Source organism: Enoplosus armatus, chromosome 1 (genome assembly GCF_043641665.1).
Source record: "Enoplosus armatus isolate fEnoArm2 chromosome 1, fEnoArm2.hap1, whole genome shotgun sequence".
NCBI lineage: Eukaryota > Metazoa > Chordata > Actinopteri > Centrarchiformes > Enoplosidae > Enoplosus > Enoplosus armatus.
The window spans coordinates 14,426,792-14,446,052 of record NC_092180.1 but is presented as its reverse complement, the minus strand read 5'-3'; the positions used below and the strand labels follow the sequence as shown (position 1 = coordinate 14,446,052).

The 19,261-nt window shown below is 40.4% G+C and overlaps 1 protein-coding gene across 1 annotated transcript; it reads right to left on the bottom strand.

Moving 5' to 3' along the window:
* Positions 1-991: 991 nt before the first annotated feature.
* On the bottom strand, positions 992-18,995 carry LOC139285394 (polycystin-1-like protein 2). Its single transcript, XM_070905961.1, has 41 exons — positions 18,677-18,995; positions 17,796-17,954; positions 17,522-17,710; positions 16,904-17,014; positions 16,438-16,585; positions 16,087-16,316; positions 15,587-15,997; positions 15,364-15,485; positions 15,122-15,269; positions 14,033-14,231; positions 13,648-13,759; positions 13,434-13,575; positions 12,980-13,207; positions 12,342-12,484; positions 12,061-12,240; positions 11,792-11,929; positions 11,211-11,357; positions 10,994-11,118; positions 10,779-10,899; positions 10,384-10,512; positions 10,073-10,298; positions 9,759-9,949; positions 9,413-9,643; positions 8,734-8,835; positions 8,422-8,600; positions 8,175-8,321; positions 7,858-8,057; positions 7,261-7,487; positions 6,951-7,167; positions 5,980-6,449; positions 5,095-5,191; positions 4,864-5,004; positions 4,587-4,772; positions 3,592-3,922; positions 2,763-2,896; positions 2,565-2,692; positions 2,305-2,465; positions 1,728-1,938; positions 1,491-1,592; positions 1,273-1,404; positions 992-1,162 (listed from the first exon to the last, which is right to left on the bottom strand). The coding sequence occupies exons 1-41, from the start codon at positions 18,993-18,995 to the stop codon at positions 992-994; spliced, it is 7,485 nt and encodes a 2,494-aa protein (XP_070762062.1).
* Positions 18,996-19,261: the final 266 nt, after the last annotated feature.

Sequence of the window (19,261 nt, the reverse complement as noted above, 5' to 3'; positions counted from 1 at the left end):
TGGAAATAGATATCAAGTGCGTACTAATGTTTATGGTTCACAGATCTCCAGATTGTATTACATATTACTACTTATTTTGACTATATACACACACACAGTAAAATTATATTTTGTTGAATCTGATAACATCCAGTCCAGAGGTACTGGCATCACATTCTTAATCAGTTCTATTTTATGCAGTCACCTTGTGTTTGTTATCTCAAAAGTAATTCAGCAATCATTGTTTCTCAGTACATATGTACTGTTACCGTTAGGCCGTTATTGCATGTAATTTGTATGATACACTGTATGTCTTAAGATACCTCATCTTAAAAATCTCATACTACAAAAGCTTGGTCTAGTTTCATAATAAGCAATAAGTTATGGTAAAAAAAAAGTTACCACTGAAACTTATTATTACTCATTATTTGGCTACTTCTTCATACTTTTCAGTGAGAAACATGATGATATACCTAACTATAACATGCTGCTGAATATGTCACTGTCTACTACTAGACATGGACTGACAAATTTAAGCTGACAGCAGATGGAAAGTACACATAACACATATATAAAGCACATAGTTTTAAAGCTGGATCGACTGTTTTTTAATCTGATTAGTCAGATTGATGAAAATACAATGTTTCACTAGTATCCATGAATAATTATTTCTGGAATAAAAGCATTTTGTACAAGATTAAGTCACATAAACACAAATGTATTTGTTTAATTAAATATACTGCAGCCTAAATACAGTGCCTCAGTGCACAACATAAGGGTTATCCTCAGTTCCTACTTTCTCTCAGTACTTAGCTTCTCCTACAATAGTGACATATCTGCAGCAGTAGAGAGAGATGCTAATAATTTATAGATTTGCAAGGGCTAATATTCAGTCACAAACAACAAGATGTTGGTTTGAGTAAATGAAGCGAGCTATGGCAAACAAAAACTGAAGCAAAGCATTCTGAGGGTTGTATAATGTTGAACTTCTGTTTGACTGCAGAGGAACATTTCAACCCTCACCAACATTCCCAGAAGAAATTGTCGAGAGTCCATTATTTGAAGCAGATGTGCCAACTAGCCTCTCAGTTGGACAGTCGCCATCTTGTTTCTTATATTTTAGTCCAAACAAACTGCAGAGTTTCATCAGCATCAGGTCCACAATCTCATCCTCTTCAGATGGCTGCAAGAACAGTGAGTAATATGTTTAACTCAAGGAGTATCAAGTCATGAGAGGCTTCTTCTACAATATGTGTACAATAAGACATTTCAGACTCAGCATGGGTGAGTTACCTGGTGATGTATCTGCTCTTGACTGAATGCCACCAGAATGACGGAGATGAAGAGGTTCAACACCACAAAGGTCATGAACACAATGCAGGAGCCGATGAGGAAAGCCCCAAGCACTGGATTGTAATTCAGAACCTGAGGAATCAGGAGGAAGAAACACACTGACAAAGGGTCAGCTGTCATAATCTGCTGTGGTGCAATTATAATAGTCTCTTACAAACCTCATCGTAGTTAAAAATGCCAAGCTGCAGGCTGACCATGGTCTGTGCAGCATCCAGCAGAGTCCGATAGGAGTATAGCTTCCACCCATACATCAGGTTAGACTGAAAAGTAGGAAATTATTCTCTTTGTTAAAAAACATATTTTGAATGAGTTGTAGTTCATAAAGTACAGATAAAATAGGAAGAAATGCTATGAGTCCATCAGCATGTTGATAGTAAGTGTGGGAAACTGCTCACAGCAATGGAGTAGGCCAGGAACATGATGGTCATGACCACCAGGAAGCCTGAAATATCAGTCCAGGCTCGCTGCAGTGTGGCTGTGATCATGTGCAGCTTTGGGTTCAGTCTCAGCAGGTGCCACAGTTTGACTGTAGCCAACAGCACCAGGAAGGCAATCAGATACCCGAGCACTGCATCAGCCTTGGCTGTCTCATGGAAACTGGCGTATCTGGAGACAGAGCATAAGAGGACAGAGCCTTGTTTTAACAATCTGTTGAAAAGGGTTTTGAATGGACTGAGGAAACAATAGTTGACCTAGTACTGTTTTTAAGTTGAAACATAGTTCAAATAACAGATTCTCTGTGAACACATTAATTTCCAAAGGTTAAAATTAGGTAGTTTGAAGGGTGAGATGCGTTGACTCCGCTATCTTGCAGATTAGCCTAACATGATAACGCTAATTATAAAATGCAATTAGCAGAGAGGATGTGCTGGTAACTGTACAATAAATGAACAACACTTGTTGTTCATACCAATGTTAAGAAAAGATTCTTGAGTGTATACTTGTATGGATTGTGTTTTTCTTGCTGCTTACTGGTCTTTGTTGTTCTGGTAGAACTCCATGTCCCGCGTTCCCAGTAAAGTCCTCTTGATGAAGACAGACAACGCACTCCAGCTGAGAATGATAATCGCCAGCTCAAGCAGGTTCCACTTACTCTTGAAGTAAGACCACCTCTGCTGTTTCATCAGCTTTCCCTGTCAGGAGGAGAGGAGTTCGTGTGAGATGTTCAAGTAAGCAACCTAATTTATTATTACAAGTAATGGTAGTAAATTCAAGGCATAAAGGACTCATACCTGGACAAGCATGTAATAGATAATGAAGAGGAAGTAGATGGCTTCAGAGGCCATGACGAAGATGTGAAGGCCGCCTGTCGACTGGTAAAGACGCACACTCTGAAGCTCGCTGCGGAACTGGAAAGCTCCTGGAAGAAAAACAAAGTGACATGATCCTCATAACAGCTTTCACACAGCAGCTGAACATGGACTACCTACCGATGGCTGTGGTCTCCAGCATGAGCGTGACAATGCAGAAGAGGTTGACGTTGGCATTGTACACAGTGAACTCCACAAAGACCGCCTGGGTGTACACGTCAAACCAGATGTTGTCATAAAGGTACTGAAGGGATCTACAAAGAGAAAAAGACATGGTTCAATGATTTATAAATGTTATACTTTAACCTCCTAAGACCCAAGCTCTATCTTAATTTCTCTTTGCTATTTGGGCTTATTGGGACCTGTTAAGTATAAAAACTAAGCATCATCTGTTGACATGATGTGGTTCCGCACACGGGGACAATTTTGAATTTCCATATAAGCAGATGTAAGTATTATGGTATAACCCAAAATGTGATGTCCACGCATGTGGATGCCAGGTCTTAGGAGGTTAAAGCACAATGTGCTCCTGATGTAATGAAAAAGATAATTGTGGAGACATGGTGGCAGTGATGTACAGTATCCACAATTTTGTTTGTCATTGTTACACTAATTTAAGACTAATTAAGAGTTAAAAGCACATAAAAACATTCAATAAACATTCATATAGTTTGTTATACAAACGTGAATGTTGTTTTAGGAAGGATGTACAATGAATTATGCTTCTGTCGTCTTTCTATCATCTGTAAGGCTGCAACTAAAAATCTTTGTTCCCTAATTATTATTTTGTTATTTAGTTTTTGGGTAAAATTCCTTATAATGATTAGTTGATTACTAAAATTGTTGATGAATAATTTTCTGTCAATCAAGTAGCTAATCGTGTCATTTATCATCTGTCTTTCATTCTGCTGAGTTAATTTCACTTACTTTAATGTATTACAATGCCTACCTGCTGGAATTGTGTAAATCTGGCCCCAGATCCACCACAAACCCTCCTCCTCTGTAGAGCATCACACTGCCCCAGATGGGATAGGCCCTCAGTTTACCCTGGGACTGGTACGTCCACGAGCTGTGAGGGTCCAGTGAGGTGTTGTCACCCACAGAGCGGCTCCAGCCTGGACCGTAGGAGCCCATGTCCTCCAACTCCCACGAGTACGGAGCGTGACAGTCCCGCTCAGACTGCTGCATGGAGGGAGCCACGAGGCAGGAGTTTTTATGCACCCTCACCTGGCGAAGACGAGCGTTACCCACCAGCTTGGAGTTTCCATCTGTGATGAATCCTGTGACAGATATTCAGGTAACAAGAATAAACACATTTGAAGGAAAGATCAGTCAAAAGAGGTAATTATTTTGTGTCTGTAAAACCACTTTTTGCTGATATAACACTGTTCACACTGTTACAGCTTAATGACAGGACATGTTTGCATTTTATACTTTATTACATAAATATACTGTTATAATAATAAGGAGCAAAGGCACAGGAGAGAGTTCAATTTGAGGCAAAGTGATATAATATTTAAGTGCAATGCTATTTTAAGTGCAATAGACCCATAGGGGTAATATCAGTACATTTTCATATGTAGTCTATCGTTTAAATGTGAAATACTTTAACGTATCATCATCATTGTCAGATCCAATTTGTAGTTGTTTTGTATTCCAATTTATAGAAGGGTCTAATTTACTTGGAGAAAATTAATAAAGAACATTGTACAAACACAATGACCTTTAAAATCCAAGGAGTTAACATCAGGCAACTGAAGCCTAAATTAACAATAAGCTGATTTTAGCTACTCATTTATTTACCAAATTAACTAAAAAAATATTTAAAAATATGAAAGCTGAATAATTTACATGTGTTTTAAACAGACAAAGATTTGTAAATGTTAAAGGGGAGTCATGAAAAACAGTCGTGTGCGACAGTGAACAACTTCACAACATATTGACCTGGGTGCTCTCCAAACAGGTTGCTCAGCAGCGTTGTGTTTGCCCAGTTGAACACATCCTGTATACTCATACTGTCTGAGATGCCTCTGCTGAAGCTCTGTCGAATGTGTTGGGTCAGAAAATAAGCGTTGGGGTCCCTCTGACCGTACGCCACCAGGAGCAACATCCACATGAATCCCATGTAGGCTGCATCACAAACAAATATCTTACATCAGCATCAGCTCAAACTGTATTACATTGCTTCCTGTGTGAGTATGTGTCAAAGTGGTCCTCCTACCAAGAATCTCCCTTATGAGGGCAAAGACTTTCTGCTCTTTAATCATGTTGTTCCTCATCCTCTCGATGTCAGTGGGGGGCGGTGGCTGATAGAAACTGCATGTGCTGTCTCTTCTTGCAGCGCGTACCGCATCAGGATCATCTGATAGAGGAATATTGTACTTATGTGTTTTGTTATTTGACACAAAACAATGCAACAAAAATAGAAAACTGTAAAATAAAAAAAATGTACCTGTGTTTCTCAGACTGTCATCTATCTGAGGCTCTCCGTATTCCTCCTGGTCAACTTTCTTCAGAACAAGAGCAAAGAAAGCAGCAAAACCAAGAACCTGTGACAGAAGATTTTCAGACTTCACGACCTCATAATGATCAATGTATTATAAATACAGTATGTTTGTACGGCTGGGAGGTACATCTGTGGAGGACCTGGAAAGCCTTGCAAATTGTTAATGGTAAAGCAATTCATTCATTTTCAATTCATATTATATTTGACAATAAAACGTAGAATTAATAAAAATACTTTTTTAAATATACATATATTCAAAAATGAAAAATACGTTTTTATTTATTTTACTTGAACTGTCTTTTTAGTTATTTATCTTTTTAATTAATTTCTTAGATTACTTAAATTGGTTTTATCTTTTTCAGTGTAAAACCTAATGATTTTATAATTTGTTGATTTAATTTGCTGCCTTGTTTGAAGCCCTTTGTAACTTTGGTATTGAAAGGTACTCTTTATCTATATAAACACTAAAATCATTTAACTGACTCTGTGGGGCCTTGTGGAGCAAACATTTGCTAATATGTTGTGGGATGTGACTCACTGATGTATGCATGAACTTAAATTTTTAATTAAATAATTAATTACATCTTCAGCAATATCAAATTTAAAACAAAGAATCCCCCATTTACAGCTGGCTTGTCTGTAGTTAAATGTTTCCAATCAGTACATCATAAATATATTAGTATAATAACTTAGTTATTAAACACAAAAAAAAAGATTGGACATTGGTTGGAAACCTCCCAAGCTCTTAATGAATGAATTACTTTCTGAGCATTTGCAATGCTATCCATGTTATCACGGTATATTCTGACCATGATCTGTGATGTCGCTCACCTTCAGAGGCTGAGTGATAAAGAGACTCTCAAAGAAGGAGACCAACATGGAGATAAGCCAGCTTATAGAGCGGTCTTTCCCGTACGTCAGCCCATACATCATGGTGAAGTATCCTGACACACCACTCGTTGCAATCACCAGTATCCAGCCAACAAACACAAACCACCATGGTAGCCCCCCTTGACAGCACTTCTTGGTGGAGTCTGCGTTGATGCTCTCTTCTGGACTGGGGCTGCGCTCAAGCTGGTCTCCTTCTAGGCTGGACGAGGGGAGGTGGTACTCCAGGAGACCCTTCATTCCCTGAACTTGCTGCATGGCTTGGTCGTAGCTGTCTGGGTCTGGAAAACGAGAAGGTCCCAACAAACCCAGCTCCTTCTCAACATGACGCAGCTGCCTGTACAGGTACTGGCTATTGTTGCTCTTCTTCTGAAATTCAGAGGTTGTCTCAGGGCCCCCCCACACACTGTTTTCTGTCAAAATCAGCATTAGTCAGTTAGGACTTGAAATGCATTAAGCCAACATTTCAACAAAGAAATCAACAGTTCTATTAAACGTTCTCATTCAGGGTAATTGATTTTCTATAACAGAAAGTAAACATATTTCTACTTTACAAATTCAGAGGAATTCAATTTTCCATCAGCATAATTTATTTTGCCTTTAGCAAGATTTTCTTTGAGGTTATTGCATTATTTATTTTGTCTTTAAGTACGCAAATGACATAGTGAGGCCACAGTAAATAGCAAAAAAAATTATGGGGAAAATAAATCCTGAAAGAAAGAAAGACAGAAAGAATATCAAATATTGTACACATCTGTAGATTTCAATGGATTTATTTCTCAATTTGTATGAACTTTATTTACATATTTCCCATGTATTAAATGAGCATTATATTAATTAATTAACTTCTGGCCCTCCAAATAAAAATTGGAAGCATACGCTATCAAGAGCATAAAGGTAATGGTGCTGTTTACCTTGTAGATTAACTGCACGTAAGCTGAGGATCATAGGGCGATCCCTCTTGGAGGCGTAGGTGTAGAAGTCTCCAGCCGCTCGGTTCTGCTGTCTGATTATGTCCTCCACCAGAGACAGCAGAGAGTTGATGTCCGCCTGCTGACCTGGCCGGAGATCCAGGTCAGGCAGCGGACTCTTCATGGCCTTCGAGAGTGACTGAGCAATTCTCTTTATGTCCTAATGGAGAAACCACATCAAACACTTTAGACGTATAAAACAGAGGAGTTTTGATTATTTCCAAATCACTGATCAGGATATCTGTTACCTCACCTTGATCACAGTGTCTGGTGTGATGTCCTTCAGCTCTTTCTGAGGGGAAGAAGTCTGTGAGGGAGAAACTCGACCAGTCTTTCCATGTTTGGACGCGTCTGTTTTGGCGGTCTTCTCTCGAGGACGAGTGTTTCTGAAGATGCTCACAATGAGGAGGTTGATGGGGAACATGATGATTGAACTTTGAACTCCGATCATAACCTGTTGCCAGGTGAACTCAATGTGACCTGCAAATTTAAGTGTTTCTTTAAATCAAGTTAAAATGGGTGTGATTAAAGGATGGCTCCTTCACTGAGACTTTGGATTTAATTATTTTGGATACACGAATGCACATCCACAGATACTCATCTATGCATCAAACTGTCAGTTATACTTCCCCTGCCCCACATCATTGCCATACAAACGTTCAACGTAAAAACCCATTCAAAATTCTTGTTAGCATGATGTTTTAGAAAGCAGGTTAGTGCTGAAGGAAGCAGGACTAATCACATCTTTTCTGTGTGTGAATGGGGGGAGTTGGATCTTGGGAGGCTTTGAACAACTCATTTGAGAGTATTCTATTGTATACTAAAATAACCCCAGAGTTTTGTTACCTACCCAGGTCCATGGTCTGCTCAGACGGGTCAGTAGGGATGCCCCAAAACATGATGCTGGTCAGCATGGTGCACAGCAGCAGGGAAAAGCAGCAGGACACTCGCTGCACACATGTGAAAGTGCTGCAGGGAGGCCGACTAATGACAGAGAACCAGATGTGGCCGTCACGGAAATCCTTGGCTGTCTTCATGAAGAACAGGTTACTACAAAAGTGTTGAGAAAAAAGGCAATTTGGATTCAGGAGAAAAACATATGGTGATACAGAATCAAGTAAGTTTCCTTGGTGATGTGTTTTTAACCTGATCCATGGCTGGTCTTACCTAAACCTCTTCAAATCCATCTCCGTGGCAACTGGGAAGACCTTGTCAAGAGTACACTCTCCAACATCGACAGCCAGCCAGGAGTTACACAGGAAGTGCCATTTCTGACCACTCTCCAGATCCTGCACCATTACTTTGTTGACATACCTGCACGTAACAACAATAAGCATCTACTGTGCTCATAGCAACCGTACAAACTCAAGCTTAACTTCGATTTCATCGGCTTGTCTTGCCCTCTAACCCGTACCATGCAGGGTGTGCTCCCGAGTTGTCGTGCCACAGCCTGATGCTCTGCAGATCTCCAAGGGAAAAGTGTGTGGTCAGCAGAAACATGTCCACCCCGCCCCTCTCAAACACTGGCTTCTCGGGGTCTGTCAGGTGGTGGGGCTCACTTTCTCCCTCTGTGCCCAGCAAGGTTATTGTCACCTAAAACAAAAAAAGGGTCAATCAAGATGGTCAGATATGCCCAGAGTTGTCAGTAGTGTCAGCATCATAAATGTTGCAGCAGACCAGTCTTTCTTTCTGTTCGTCCCTTCAAGCTTTAACAGGCATTACTGACCTGAGAGGAGGTGGACGCACCATGCCGATGGCCTGTGCTGAAATTCAGCATATAACGATACTCAGCCAAGGGGTCATTATCCTCAAGCACTGTTATCTTGACCTGCAAGTGAGTGCGAAGACACAGCGTTTAGGGATTTGTTTTTGTTAAATTGGTAAATTCAATGACATAAAGTGTATGTTGTAAAACACTGTTGTTCTCTCTCACACATAAATATATTTATAATAAATATGACAAAAATGTTGAATAGGAATGTTGAATGAATATTTCATTATTTTAATGTGACTGCATTTTGTAGAAGGTCAGAGCAGGTATATCATACAAGTACTCCTACTTTACTTGAGTATTTACTGAGAAAATATTGTACTTTATATTTCTTTAAATGTAACTGATGGTTGTAGCCACTTGTTACTTTGTAGAACAAGGTTCAATGCGCGAAACATACAATGATTAAATTTGTAGGAGTGTAAACAAGCCAACTAGGGACATGAAACAGAGGTTGCCAGCTGGACTTGAAACAGTGACGTCTCAAATGCAAATGAGTTTTTAATGGAGTATTCTGATGTGGTTCTTTGAGGATTTCATATTATATGTGTGAGCTGCAAAGTCTGAACTTCCCAAATGGTCTGGTATTTCAAATCAACAACGTAATGTGGTGAAAGTCTTTACTGAGAATGACCTTGGCTGAGTCCTGGATGTCTTTCCTGCGAGCCCACACAACCACCAGGAGATAGGCAGCAAAGATGGCCCCCACGAAACACACCACTACAGGATTGTTAGTGAATGTAGCAAAGAGTTCTGCGGTGCGCGACACGTCCACCAAGTTCGGCATGACAAAGAAGGAACTGCCAAAGAAAGTCAAGTGGTTACAGAGGCACTGAGTGACCAAAGGCGTGGTGAGTGGACCGACCTGTAGAAAAAAAACAGAAAAAAGAAAACCAGCCAGTCAAACTTCACAGCTCACTTTTCAAGGATGTATTGATGCAACCATTGTGAATGTGAGTGTGTGTGTTTGTTCAACTCACCCTGCAGCCATCTTCACTCCAAGAAGACCCAGTTTCATTCCAGTATTTGCACTGGGCAGCGATAGAAGTGACAGTGACAGTGGCATTGATGGATTTGATGCCTGGCTTTACAATGGGCTTCATAACAAGGTAGTGTACTCCAACATCTCCTGTTCTGTCTTTGGGACTCAGCACCCAGGTATACCTTTCCTCTGCGTCAAAAGAACAGATATCTTAAAAAAACACACACATGCTGGCTTACAAGTATGTTTAAATGTGACTTTCAGCCATATCATATATGCAACAAAAAGCAAATCTGGTAGATTTAATTTCACCTTCTTTGGAATTCTCTAGAGGGATCTGAGTCTTAGCTACATAATTCTCCTCATTTGGATAATCTTTACATCCCAGGAATAGCATGAAGGAAATGTTCTCAGACGGTTCCATTTTCAGCACCAGTGTTACATCCGGTGAGAGAACGTCAATTATTAATGTGCTGAAATTGGCAAGGTCCAGGACCGTGCTTTTCTCCTGCCCAACGTCAAGCCTCGGTAGGAGAATCTGAAAACCCAGAAAACACATTATTGTGAACAGTCCACCAATGTTAGAGTAAAGTAAATAAAGGTATCGCTAAAACAACTATTACCTCTATCTCGTCAGGTAAGTTCTCTACGGGAATGACAGTGCCATTCATTCTGGTGAGAGAGACGGATCCTACAGTTCCTGTGATGTTCTCCTCCTTCCAAGAATATGGATTTGTCTCAAAACTCATCATCTAGAAGGAAGCAGGCATACGCTGATATATAAAGAGTCGGATCACTGACTTTCAGTAATTCAGTCTTTTGTAGATGGTGTCAGATGCTTTTTTTTTAACTTATCCAGGTATTATGGATGTTCAACAATAAGGAAAACCATATCTTACACTGGCTTTACAACTACAATACAACATGAACAGGGCCATAGACGCAACAAACCCGGCTGCATCAGCATCTTTAAATTCACTGTAAATGTTTATTGTTTCCATCTCCACATTTCGCTTACTCTGACATCCACTGGCTCCTCTGGAGAGACAATATGAGCAGGCAGTGTGGGGAAGGAGAATCTGGAGGAGCTGTTCTTCTGGACGTTTATATCCTGCATCTGCATCTTTTCTGGAGACACTCTGCAAGAAGCAGGATCAGAATGATCTTAGTACCTTCAGCAAACTGTAGTTTATTCTTAAATACATGTTCTAGCTGGTGTCAAGCGTCTCTTACCTGTGGACATACACACTGATCTGACCAGAATCGATGATGGCAGGGTCTCCATTCGGCTTTTTATTATTCAGCAAAGCACTTTGAACATTGTTTATCCCAGTTAGAAGAAAATCTGAGACTTTTTTCTGAGGAAAACATATTGTATCTTGTTTGGTAAAGACCATATAGCACTAAGGAAAAACATTTAGCAATGTCGCAGTGATAGTTTTGTCCTTACATTTGATGAAACATTCAAAATGTTACTGGCTGCTTCAACTATTGGTGTTGCTGCTTGCACAACATCTCCATCATCACTGCCATCCTGATTAACGCTGATAGTGTTGAGGGAGGAGCTGAGGTCTACCAACAATGAACCCGCTTCTTCCTGAGAAAGAGGAAATAATACAGCAACATAACACAACAAAAGAGCTGATCAACGTTCAAAAGAGTTGATGAACATAAGTTATACTAAGAGCAACACATTTTATTAATGAACTGATTAATTCAGGCTTAAGCCTCCACTTACATGGGTTTAAAACAATGAAACAACGGCTTTAAGATGTCATTTACAGCCACTGGTGTTACTATACGCATACGCATAAATGTTAAAGATACAACTCTCTCCTAACCTAGAAGTTTTATGCAAGGAGAGAATTAACTCTTACAGTGTGTAATTAACTGATGGAACAGTTTGTATTAATCTGTAATTACTATCACATATTTCTATTACCTATTTACAAAGTGCTGCCTGTACTGCATGTTCTTATTGAAATAAAAATATAAATAAAATATAATAAAATATTTTTGATATTGCTGTACTTGAGCAGCGGGGCTGAGCTCGTCTGGGCGCTGGGTGAGTCCAGCCACAGCTCTAGCCGTCACTTGCACTTCCTGAGTTGTGTTGCTGGGTGAGTCGAGCAGAGCTGCGGTCATTTTGGTCAACATTTTCTCTCTGAGCTGAAAGAGAAGGAAGTGCTGATTAGCATCGTGGTGTTCTCCACACGACCCACAATGCAAGTTGTAAGCCTCACAAATATCACAGCAATGTATTGGCCTCAACAGCATCCCCATCAACCACATTCTGTTACCTTCCTCCTTGCATCATTGTGATCCTCGCCGGCCTCTGTATTCAGCATATCAGACACTGAAGTAAATATTTGTCCCAGAGCCTCACCAGAGAGCAGACCTTGCTGCACTAACTGACTCACAGTATCCTCCACTGCAGACTGGAGAGCCTCCACAGAGGTGCTGGAGCTGCTTTTCCGTACCTTGAGGAACATAAACAGTCACTCTGACCTGGACATGGACAACCTGTATTTCTAATCCTCCTTCTTTCTCTAAGATACATGATTACTGGTCGATGACAGACCTGAGTGGAGACAGTTGTGTTGACTTTCTCATGTTCATTTTTCACAGTCACCACAACAGACAAACTGTAGTTGTTGTTCTTATCTCCGAGAGGCAGGAAGACCGATTTCACCTCCTGTGTATTACTGCAGCGCAGATGTTTGCCTTTAAGACAAAAGAGATTGTTGTGATGATTGTGATTACCTATCTGCAAACAGATAATGATCTATCTGTCTATTAATTATCTGACCGAAGCATTCAAATGAGTCACAGGCACTCATTTTTAGAGCAAAGCGCATTCTTTCAAAAGTCAGCCATCACCAACAAACTCATTCTAGCCTCGTTTTTTTCAGTTAATTCTCAGTGTACGTTCACTGGAGGTTTCACGTTTCCACATCACATCACATTTTTGTCATATTTATTACATCACATCACACTTGTATACATTTTATACTGGACTGATTGGCTTGTAATGTCACAAAATCATGGTCATTTCAACCTCAACTCCTTCATTTCTAACATCAGCAAACACTCACTTCCTCCCGACAGACTGAAACTCCTCCTGCTTCCTTCTCTTTCTTTCTTTCAGCCTTGTGACAGAGCTTTTTTCTATTTGATTAAAAGCGATTTAAATCAAGACACAACAGTGCACATTCTCACCTGTGTCTGTCCTGAAGCAATACACACAGCCCGCAGAGCAGAAAGAGCTTGCTTTGCAGGTGATGTCAAAAGCATCGAGAACTGTTCCTGACAGTGGAGAGATGCTACATGAGGGGGGTCTGGAGTCTGCAGGTGTATCAGTTGTCGCTCCTGAGTTTGTAGCTGGTTCAGTTGGCTCAGGACCTGGTATTGGTAAAGTGTACTTGGCAAATCCTGCCTCCGTCTTGCCTGTAAAAACGAAAAACATAATTTTTTTTAAATAAATGTATCAACTTCTTTCAAAGCTAGAAATTGTAAAAAAAAAGAGAGTATGTAGTTTTGAACAAAGCGCTGTATTTCAAAAGGTGTTCAAAAGGAGCCCCAATCCCTTTTTATACTATATATAACAATTAATCTATATCTAACAATCCTGCATTACTGAAAAGAGCATTGTGACTATGGGATGAAAACGCACCATAAACAATCACACTGATGTTGTGCAATGTGTCCCTTGAAACTTTCAGATGTTGGCTCTGTACAACATATTCAGTGCTGCCATCCTGCCTCTTGATAGGTCGCCTTCTTCCTGCTTTGGAGTAACATTTTTCAAGGTCACCCTGGGAAGAGATCATCAGTTAATAATCTTGTGCCACAGTTTTAAATCAATGTGAGTGCAGTTTCAGACTTACTGTCAAAGGTTCAGGGTCCTCAATATACCAAACAACGTCTGGGCACGTCGTCACACAGCTCAGTCTTAGCTTTACTTGGTCGTTCACATTTATCGAAACGCAATCATCACAACTGCATGAAAAGTAAATAAATGTAAATATATAACTATAACTTATTCCAAAACACGTAAATCTTAATTGCAGAGTTTCTCAACCTTTTGTGGCTCCTAATCCCATTGTTTGGTCCCTAAATTCTAACTTGTCATGTTGTATTATGAATTTATTTAATTCTTTTGTATCATATTTTCAAGAACCAGTGGGGAGCTCTACAAGAAATGTATGTCATTCACCTATATAATTATTTTGAGGATATTTGAGCATTTTATAGTAAATGGTCCCCTTTTACCTGATGGTGACATCTGTGAATTCCTTTGGGGCAACAGTGATGCACTTTGAAGCTGAAGCGAGGTCAACCCATTTCCTAAACCAGGTCGTTCTCCTCACGGTTAAAGCATAGTTGAAAATATCAAAGGTATTTGGAAGGCAGTCTTTTTCGATAATGTGAGTTTCATCCTTTGTTCTGTTTTTGCATTTGCAGTTTCCTTCTGTACAGAAAGAAGCAGAGGCAGAACTTTAAAATAGCACTTGAACAATAAAGAGATGACAGTGCTGCTGTTGTAGAAAGACAGACAGCATGAATGACAGTGTCGTTATAGCATATTTACATGGGATGGACAAAATAACAAGAACACAATGCAACACCACCACTAACTACAACCTCAGAATCTGCCATCCAATTGAATCAACACCTGTGTCCCAGCTATGATCAGGTTTTTGGAGGTTCAGTGTTTGTTGTGAACATGTAAACATCATATCCTGGCTTCAGAAATCTGGATAAGCCGGTATGCCCGTTTTGAGAAACCATTCTATACCAGAATATTACAGTGAATCTACAGTGAATTGAAACTGAAAGTCTGACACCAGTACAGCTGAAATGAAAGTGAAAGTTGGACATTGGTAAGGACGAATTGTATTGGCGCTCTCGTCTTCCATCAGATGGGGAAACCAAATTCAGCTGTAAGAAAAGCACAGCAGTGTCCAGACAGATAGAGACCAAACTGGGTTCATCATCCACTGCTGAGGGAACTCGTTGATACAGGAATAAGACAGACAAGTCAAAGATACACTTGCAGATGAATGATCACTGTTAGAATCGTGTTTACAGGGAACTGAATAACCAGGTTTGTCATGTTCGACGTAAAATTCATATCCTGAATATGATCAAAATCAGGATAAGACAAAAAAACAGAACTCATAGTGTGCATGAAGTTGTTCTCATTGTCACAAACACTGGCCATTTAAAGCTTCACTGTTCTTAAAAGGTAATTGTTTTGGATCGTCTGTGTTCTTCTAATTGTGTTCACCCCCTGTAATTACTTCAATTATGATTGCACTGAACTAATTCAAAAGGCTGAGGACTTCATGTTGTACTTACTACATTTCCATTCAAATGCGAGTCCTTTGCTGGGTAATGATTCAGTTCCAGTTGCACTCAGTGTGACACTCTGAGTGTAGTCCACTAAAGCGTCCGGAGTAGCAATTATTTTCAAGTCATTAGAGTCGTCGACACTCATATTAGCAGTCTGTCGATTAAAACAAAGTCATTGTGCTGTAACAGACAAACACCTGTACATATCAATACTTTAATGTCAGGCTTGATGCTAATCTTCTACTTACTGTGTTTCCATGTTCATCTGGTGAAGAGTAATTCTGACAGGCCTGAAGTATGTTCTCTAAGTCCACGTCCACATCAGAGTCAGAGAAGGCATTCATGGCCTGCACCTTCACCTTCAACAATCCTTTACCAAAAGAGCTTGTATTTAGGAGCATTGATCACATGTATTACATACTACGGGTGACTGTTTTCACTTAATTACAGAACGGCTTAAACTGTAAGTACCTTCAAGTGGGCTGGAGAATGTGTAAGCTTGTAAGCTGCCATTGAGCATGTCTCTGGACTCAGAGATAGCGTCCCTGGCTCCAGTCAGAGTGAAGAGCAGCTCCACAGGGGCTCCTCGCTCCAACGACACACCAATGACGAGATCGGTAGAGTCAGGACACTCGTCGTCCTCTGCTATCACCGAGGCCTGCAGGCCTTCAATAGGCTCCAGCAGACACAGCTCCAGATCAGTGGACACTGTGCGGGCTGTGACCCCGTTAGAGGCAGTTAGAGTCAGGTTGTGGCAGCCATGTCCAAGCTTCTCTGCCACACTTACATTCAGTGTAATGTTGTGAGGTGTGATCCCTCTGTCCACTGACAAGGTTGCAAGCAAATGGTCTTCATGTTGAATTGAGTAGGAAACATTTGTACCTATTTACACAAAAAAGAAATGAATCAAATTATTCATTTTTGAGCTGTGTTTTATTGGAGACATTTATCCCCTGCAGTGACTGACTCACCTGCCTCTACCACAACCTGGATCTGGACAGGCCTACCATGAAGCGCACTGCATTTAGTGCCATCTGTTGACATATTCCTGCCATAGCATGTAATGACACCAAACTCTCCAATAGGCTCCTGGATGGTTATGGCTCTATGAGCTGTAACATGCCAGTCACTGGTGGTGCACTCTACTCCAACCATGAAAACACCCGGACGGCGGAATTTGTGCATCACAGCGCTCTCCATCCTGTGAAACAGGTAGAGTAAAAGCTTAAACACAGTTAAATACAGTTACATAGATAACTATGTAGACTATATCTATCTATCTATCTATCTATCTATCTATCTGGGTGAATGCAAAGGCTCACTCTACTGGGCTGTATGGATCAATAGTGTGGCCATCTCCAGCATTCAGTGTGCATGTGAGGTTTCCCTGAAAAGGATGCAGGAGCCACTTCACAGTGATGGTGACATTATCAAAGACGGCCGCCAGCTTGCTCATCAACAGGTGGAGACCTGAGAGGAAATCCCACCGTTAATTTAAATCATGGAACTGCTTCAACATGTCATCACCAACATAATGCGTCCTGAGCGAACTCCTGTTGTTAAAATAAACATAACAGTGCAGTTCACCTAACTTTTACTCTGCTAATTACACCAGCAAAGCAATCATTTACATAGCTCTGTTGGCAAAGTAGATGAACTCTGTGAGGCAATAAAACAATACATTTATTTAATTTCTAAATTATATTGTCCAATCTACTCCATCAAATAAGGATCTACAGTATTAGTATTATTTATTTATCTATTTATTTATGAAATTGTGCATCTGACCATGTTTGCAGCGGTACTCTACAGACAGGTAACTTCCCAGCACAGGACATGGTTCACCAAAAGAGCTCAGATCCACGGGAGCCTGGCAAGCCTGCAGTCCGTGGCAGTGGGCTGGAATGACACACAAGTCAAGGACAATGTGTTGCAGATTATCTGGATTATTTTCATGTTTACTGTTGTTTTACTTGTTGTTTTAGTAGGTCTAAAAAGTATGACACTGTTCAATTTTCATCCTATTAAATTAAAATAATCTTGCTGGTGTTTCTATAACCTTCTAATGAGAGAGTTTAATAGCTCTTTAAAGAGGTGTATCAACAATAAGGAGAAACACCAGCTATTTGCTTAGTAATTTCATGAGCTCCTCCATATTGGCCCTTTTGTTAAAGCAGCTTTAACAAAGCCAAATATGTTCCCATAGATTTCTATGGTAAATGCACATTTAAACAAAATGTTCCATCATTCATCCCTAAGTATCAGGTACCAAGTTAAGTAAATAATTTGTCAAGTAAATGAGGAGTAACCAGATCTTTTATACATACGTTGTCGTATGTTTGCAGAACATAAAAAAGGCAGATTCTCTACATTTTACATAAAATACTTTAATATAATTCACAATACCTGTTACAGAATCTATCACATCTATCCAGCTGCACTCCTCCTGGGAGGATGTGGGCGGGGCTGTAAGTTTGGATCGGCAGTAGTGAATTGTTTTTCGACCATAGAAGCTGTCGTCTATCTCTACAACTTGACCAGAACCACATTGCAGTGTTGCATTTTGGCCATCACATGCAATAGTTCTCCCAGAATCTGAGAAAAAAATCAATAATTATATAATGGGAGCAAACACAACACAAGTTTAATGCTATACGTTTATTAATTTAGGAGTACATACCAAACTGGCAAATGAAGTTGAGTTCCTGGCTACAGTTTCCTGCGGCTTCCCACTGGAAGCCTGAATGTTTCAGGATATGTCCGCAGGCTGCTTGTGCATCTGGCATGTTCAACCAATTATTATAGCTGACATCTGAGCCATCCAGCCATGCAAGGGAACCTGGGAAAGGACCAAAAAAATGACACCATTTGATTTGATCAAACTTCTATTTTACTTACCGCTGAATGCTGCAGAAAATGTTATCATCACAGATGTTAAGGCAAGGTCGTTCTCCATATCTTTTCTTCCTGGTAAGTTAATTGTTGAGATGCAATTCAGGGGTCATAAAACAACAAAGCAATAGATTTAGCCTTGACAGTGTGAATGATAAAGACCTATTCTCTGTGAAGGGAAATAAAGACACCTTTGTAAATCAGGCCACTTGACAGCAAGCCCATTGACAAGTTCAAATGAATGAGAAATATCTCTCATTACGCCTGCTGCTTGAGGGAGATATCCAGATGTGCTCGGTTTATAACAAATGTCGATAAACAAACACAATACAGATCTATACAATGGACATGCAAGCTGCCTAATGAGATAGCAGCTTAGGCCATAAACTTCATTTGTGAATGTTTTTACTAATTTATTAAATATAATCATTGATCACAGATATATCAAATTTGTTGTTCATATATGCAGCAAAGTCCTCAAAATGTTAGTTCTTGAAATGGTATGTTTCAAATAAATCTACAGGCTTTTATGAATAATCTCTAGCACTTGTGACACAGTGGCCCTATATCATAGCATTCAAATACATGTGAACTCACTAAAAATCTATATAAAGCCAGTAGAAGTCATGCAGTGTCTACTCTGGTTCCCCTGCCCACATACCCTCTCACCCTCAGTGGCAGCAGAGTCGATCGTGAGGTTTGGAGCTGCAGGTGCCAGCCCGAGCCACCAGTCTTTCCCTGGCTCCAGGTGCTTCTGAAGGAACTGCTGTGTTTCATCATTCAGGATGAAGGCGAGGTGTCCTCCACCTCGCTCACACCATCCCTGGGCACTGAGGACGGACCGCTGCAGACCCACAAACTCGTAGCAAGAGCCGTCAAAACCCTCCTGGTGTTCTGGGCAGGAGAGAGCCTCTGTATCCTCCTCAGCACAAGCCCAGCTGAGGAAGAGAACCATCAAAGTCAGTGTGGGGAAAGTGGTGCTTCCCATCTCTGCACCTGTACACTGTTCAGGCTCTCTGGTAACCTTATGTCTTTAAAGGGGTACTGACGTCAGTAACTCAGCTTTGTGTTGTGCCTATAATTCTTGTGCACAAACAAAGCTCAGGCCTGTAGTGAAAAGGCACTACTGCCCACTGTCAACAGCCACTAATTGCTCATCTGCCTCCACAACCTGCAGAGTGAGATAAGCTTCTCGTTCAAACCAGCTCCTACCATGAAAATGTCAATCAGAACTTTAAAAGGAGCCAGAGGCTT

Bases quoted from the DNA above. Each gene is read 5' to 3' on its own strand.
- LOC139285394 (XM_070905961.1), bottom strand. From the start codon at position 18,995: ATGGGAAGCACCACTTTCCCCACACTGACTTTGATGGTTCTCTTCCTC. The intron at 15,270-15,363 runs GTAAGTAGAAGA...TTTAATCGACAG, and splicing joins CAGATGAACATGGAAACACA to ACTGCTAATATGAGTGTCGA. The intron at 2,466-2,564 runs GTATGAGTCCTT...TCCTCCTGACAG, and splicing joins TCTATTACATGCTTGTCCAG to GGAAAGCTGATGAAACAGCA.